The sequence below is a fragment of the Triticum dicoccoides genome, chromosome 4B (genome assembly GCF_002162155.2).
Source record: "Triticum dicoccoides isolate Atlit2015 ecotype Zavitan chromosome 4B, WEW_v2.0, whole genome shotgun sequence".
In the NCBI taxonomy this organism is placed as follows: domain Eukaryota; kingdom Viridiplantae; phylum Streptophyta; class Magnoliopsida; order Poales; family Poaceae; genus Triticum; species Triticum dicoccoides.
Genome location: NC_041387.1, coordinates 681221616 through 681225646, shown reverse-complemented (window position 1 = coordinate 681225646; position 4031 = coordinate 681221616). Strand labels below are relative to the sequence as shown.

At 54.2% G+C, this 4031-nt stretch overlaps 1 protein-coding gene across 1 annotated transcript; it reads left to right on the top strand.

Annotated features, from left to right (window-relative positions):
• The first annotated feature begins 1432 nt into the window (after positions 1-1432).
• On the top strand, positions 1433-2947 carry LOC119294342 (flavin-containing monooxygenase FMO GS-OX-like 8). The gene has a single exon (XM_037572546.1). The coding sequence runs from the start codon at positions 1433-1435 to the stop codon at positions 2915-2917; it is 1485 nt and encodes a 494-aa protein (XP_037428443.1). The 3' UTR covers positions 2918-2947.
• The last annotated feature ends 1084 nt before the right edge of the window (positions 2948-4031 follow it).

The following is a 4031-nucleotide window of genomic DNA, read 5'->3' as shown; positions in this document are numbered from 1 at the left end:
ATACCAGGAGAGCAAAGGGTGAATGTGGGCACCCATCTCAGCTGCCTCCTCTACTATTGCTTCACTGATGATGTGGATCGCCGGTAGCCGTAGCTATGCATTCGCCGACCGCTGGAAGAAGACTTGCTCGCGGAGGAGCACATGGCCTAAGATTGGGTCAGAACGAACCACCCGGTTCGCCTGTTCTAACTCCAATGCCGCCTCCTCCTAGGATGTGAAAGTTTGCCCCAGACAAGAAGCACGCCTTGTTGGATGATCGCCAGGATATCACCAAAGCACGTTGCTCCGGGTGTGCCGCCAGATAGGGGTTGATGGCCTGCAAGATAAACAGGGTGGTGTAGAACTTTCACGCAAGTATTTGTAACTACGAGAGTAATAATACTTGAAAGTAAGAACATAAATAAAACAAAATGTAAGGTTGTGTTTCGTACAATTGAGAAGTTAGGCTTGGAGAATTCAGTTCTTGGTATACATCAGTTGTGTCAATGCGACGGTAATACTAGTTACCTTGTATCATGAATATATTATTTGATTTGTTTGTTTAGTAGGCGGATCAAGTTAAGATCATGGAACTCCTCCTCGCGGGGTTGTATTCCATTCTACTGTCCTACTTCGCCGTTGCCACAGAGCGGTCGTCTACATAATTAAGGTCCTTAGACTGGAACCAAGCATTAAATTTGACGAATTACCGTTAGCTCATATTGTCTTCGGTCCTCATAGACGTCTCCACCTGTCACGCCAGAGGTCGCGGATTTCCTACACAATATGTGTTACCCGTGTATGTTTTGAGATCACCACACATAGAGTTCACCAAAGTATAACATCTTACAAAAAAGATTAGTGTGAAAAAAGAAACTTACTAGACATATCGTAAGACTACAAACCGAAATGACAACATACATAACGGGTACAAATTTGCTCTTTTCATTAGATTTTCACAGTTTAAGCCTGCTCGAGAATCACAGCGGTCGATTAAGGTGGGATGTGTGTAGAGAAACTTTAGCTTTTGTTGTAACGTGGCCAATTGGCAACGTGGCTGCCACTTTTTTCATCCTTCGCATGTAGCAACGCACCGGCATTGTCCTAGTAATGTTAGCATCCGGGACGTTTTGGCTTTTGGCATCCACGGCTCTCGTCGGCGTTTGGATCCCAGCCGGCGGAGCTCCATTGAATAATCAGAGTGTGATGTAGGCTTGGGAACGCCCAAAGACTTGACCAGGTTTATTTTTTGACTCAAGACTGCAGGACTAATTTTTTTTCAAGTACAAACAAATCTCGCAAAGTTTGCCATTTGTTTGTGCGACCAACGACGCAATTTTATTTGTACTATTTAGTCCTGCAGTCTTGAGTCATTGATCGTGGTGTGTTAGCAATCGATCCGATCGACCAAGGAAAGCAGAGCGTGCTCCAAACCGTCGACCAACCGATCGGCATGGCTGCTGGGGGCGGCGAGCCGGCGCTGCGGTTCAAGAGCGTGTGCGTGGTGGGGGGCGGCGTGGCCGGCCTGGCGGCGGCGCGCGAGCTGCGGCGGGAGGGCCACGCCGTCACCGTCATGGAGCAGAGCGGCGACGTCGGCGGGCAGTGGCTGTACGACCCGCGGACCGACGCCGAGGACCCGCTCGGCGCCGCGGCGCCGGTGCGCGTGCCCAGCAGCATCTACGCGTGCCTCCGCCTCATCAGCCCGCGCGAGGCCATGGGCTTCTCCGACTTCCAGTTCTTCCCCAGGGACGGGGAGGGCCGCGACCCGCGCCGCTTCCCAGTCCACGGCGAGCTGCACTGCTACCTCCGGGACTTCTGCGACGCCTTCGGGCTCATGGACGCCGTCAGGCTAAACACCCGGGTCCTGCGCGTCGCCCCGGCGCCGACGTCGACGACGGTGACGCGTCAGTGGACGGTGAGGTCCGTGCTGCGCCTCGGCACCACCGAGGATGATGATGTCGCGCAGGAGGAGGAGGAGGAGGTGTTCGACGCCGTGGTGGTGGCCACGGGCCACTACTCGCAGCCGATGCTCCCGAGCGACATCGAGGGCATGGGGGAGTGGACGCGCCGGCAGCTGCACAGCCACTCGTACCGGACGCCGGAGCCGTTCCGCGGCGAGGCGGTGGTGGTGGTCGGGTGCGCGGAGAGCGGCAAGGACATTGCGCTGGACCTCTGCCGCGTCGCCAGGGAGGTGCACCTCGCCGCCAGCTCCGAGGCCACGGCCGCCACGCCGGCCCTGTCGAGGATGCTGGCCAACCACGGCGACGTGCTGCGCCTGCACACGCGGATCCGCTGTCTTCATGCCGACGGGCGCGTGGAGTTCGCGGACGGCTCCTCCGTCGTGGCCGACACGGTGATCTACTGCACGGGGTACACCTACTCGTTCCCGTTCCTGGACACGAGCAGCGCGGTCACCGTCGACAGCGGCGGCCACGTCGTCGGCCCGCTGTTCGAGCACGTGTTCCCGCCGTCCCTGGCGCCGTCGCTGTCCTTCGTGGGCGTGGCGAGGAAGGTCCTGATCCCGTGGTTCTTCGAGGTGCAGGCGCGGTGGGTGGCGCAGGTGCTGTCGGGCCGCCGCGCGCTGCCGTCAGAGGAGGAGATGCTGCGGTCCGTGGAGGCGCACCTGCTCGCCAGGGAGGCCGCGGGCGTGGCGAGGAAGCACACGCACAACATCGCCGGCATCGAGCCTGAGAAGATGTACGAGTTCGGGGAGAGGTACTCCGACTTGCCGCCGCTGGAGGAGTGGAAGAAGGAGCTGGTCATGTCCAGCATCGCCAGCATGATGGCCGACGTCGAGACCTTCCGCAACCGCGCCGATGACAGCGAGATCGTGAGGAAGGGCCTGCGGGGATGGCTCGACTTGGCTGCTCAAGCTCAAGCAAAATCTATGGCTGTTGCCGTTGACGTTGAAGCTGATGTGCAGGCCATGGCTAATTAAGCTTCTGTCCTCCTCAGCGGAATTACGAGTAGACCGCGTGACATGTAAGAGGTTTTTATTTCTATTTATTTTTGCAGGGAAGATTCAATCTCATTCCCTTCGAGTTTCAATTAATAATTGCCTCATGAGCAAAAAAGTTTGGTTACCACAAAAAGACTGTGTCAAGTATGATTGTCGAAACGTAGAAATAGAAAAGAAAAACATCGAATTCTCATAGACCCTCTTGAATCCTATAAGAAAAAAAAACACCTTTCAAGTAAAAAATAACTTATAGAAGCACTTGAGCATGGTTTCGGCCTATAACCAGAGGGAATGTTTTTCAAAACCGACCTGATTATGGGCATTCATAGAGGGAAACGACAGTCATGCGATAAGCGAGGTAGAGGTTCGTGGATCCGGCTTGCCTGTTCCCTTCCCATGCTCCCATCCGTGCTCGCACTTGATCCTACGGCTGTCTTTTTTCTTTTCCCTTTCTAATCTAATCATCTCCCCCCTGATTTTAAGGGGGTGGGGCCGGGTCTTATTTTGTTCCAATCAAATCATGCCACATATGCGGGAGCACGGATGGGCACACACGCGGGAAGCAGGCAAGTCTCATCCGAGGTTCGTCTACCCAAAGTAGCCATTGAAGGAGACAAGTACTACCATTGTACATTACATCATCCACCATCCACCTTACAATTGAGGCCGGTGGTTCCTCAACTCACAACGAGGGTGATGTTGAGACCGCCAGCCTAGCTAGCTCATGAGAGACACAGTTTGCCTCCTAGAACAATGGGCGAAAGACACCGAAGTATAACCTACCGATAAGACATTGCAGTCTGCATAAATTGTTGCTGCTCTTGTCACAATGAAGCCGCCCACATTCATCGTGTTGATCACCTCCAAGTAATCTGCTTCCACCACCAACTTGCTTACTCCCATTTGTTGAGCTAGAAGAATCATGTGTCGCACTGCATATGCCTCTGCTGAAGTTGCGTCCAAAACATGCTCAAGTTTTTCATTGGATGCTGCTATGAATCCTCTTTTGTCATCCCGCAGCACATCCCCGACCGCTGCTTTAAGAGTTTGTACATAAAATGCTGCGTCAACATTAATCTTAACATGCCCCTCC

Coding starts and splice junctions, on each gene's coding strand:
- LOC119294342 (XM_037572546.1), top strand. CDS start 1,433: ATGGCTGCTGGGGGCGGCGAGCCGGCGCTGCGGTTCAAGAGCGTGTGC.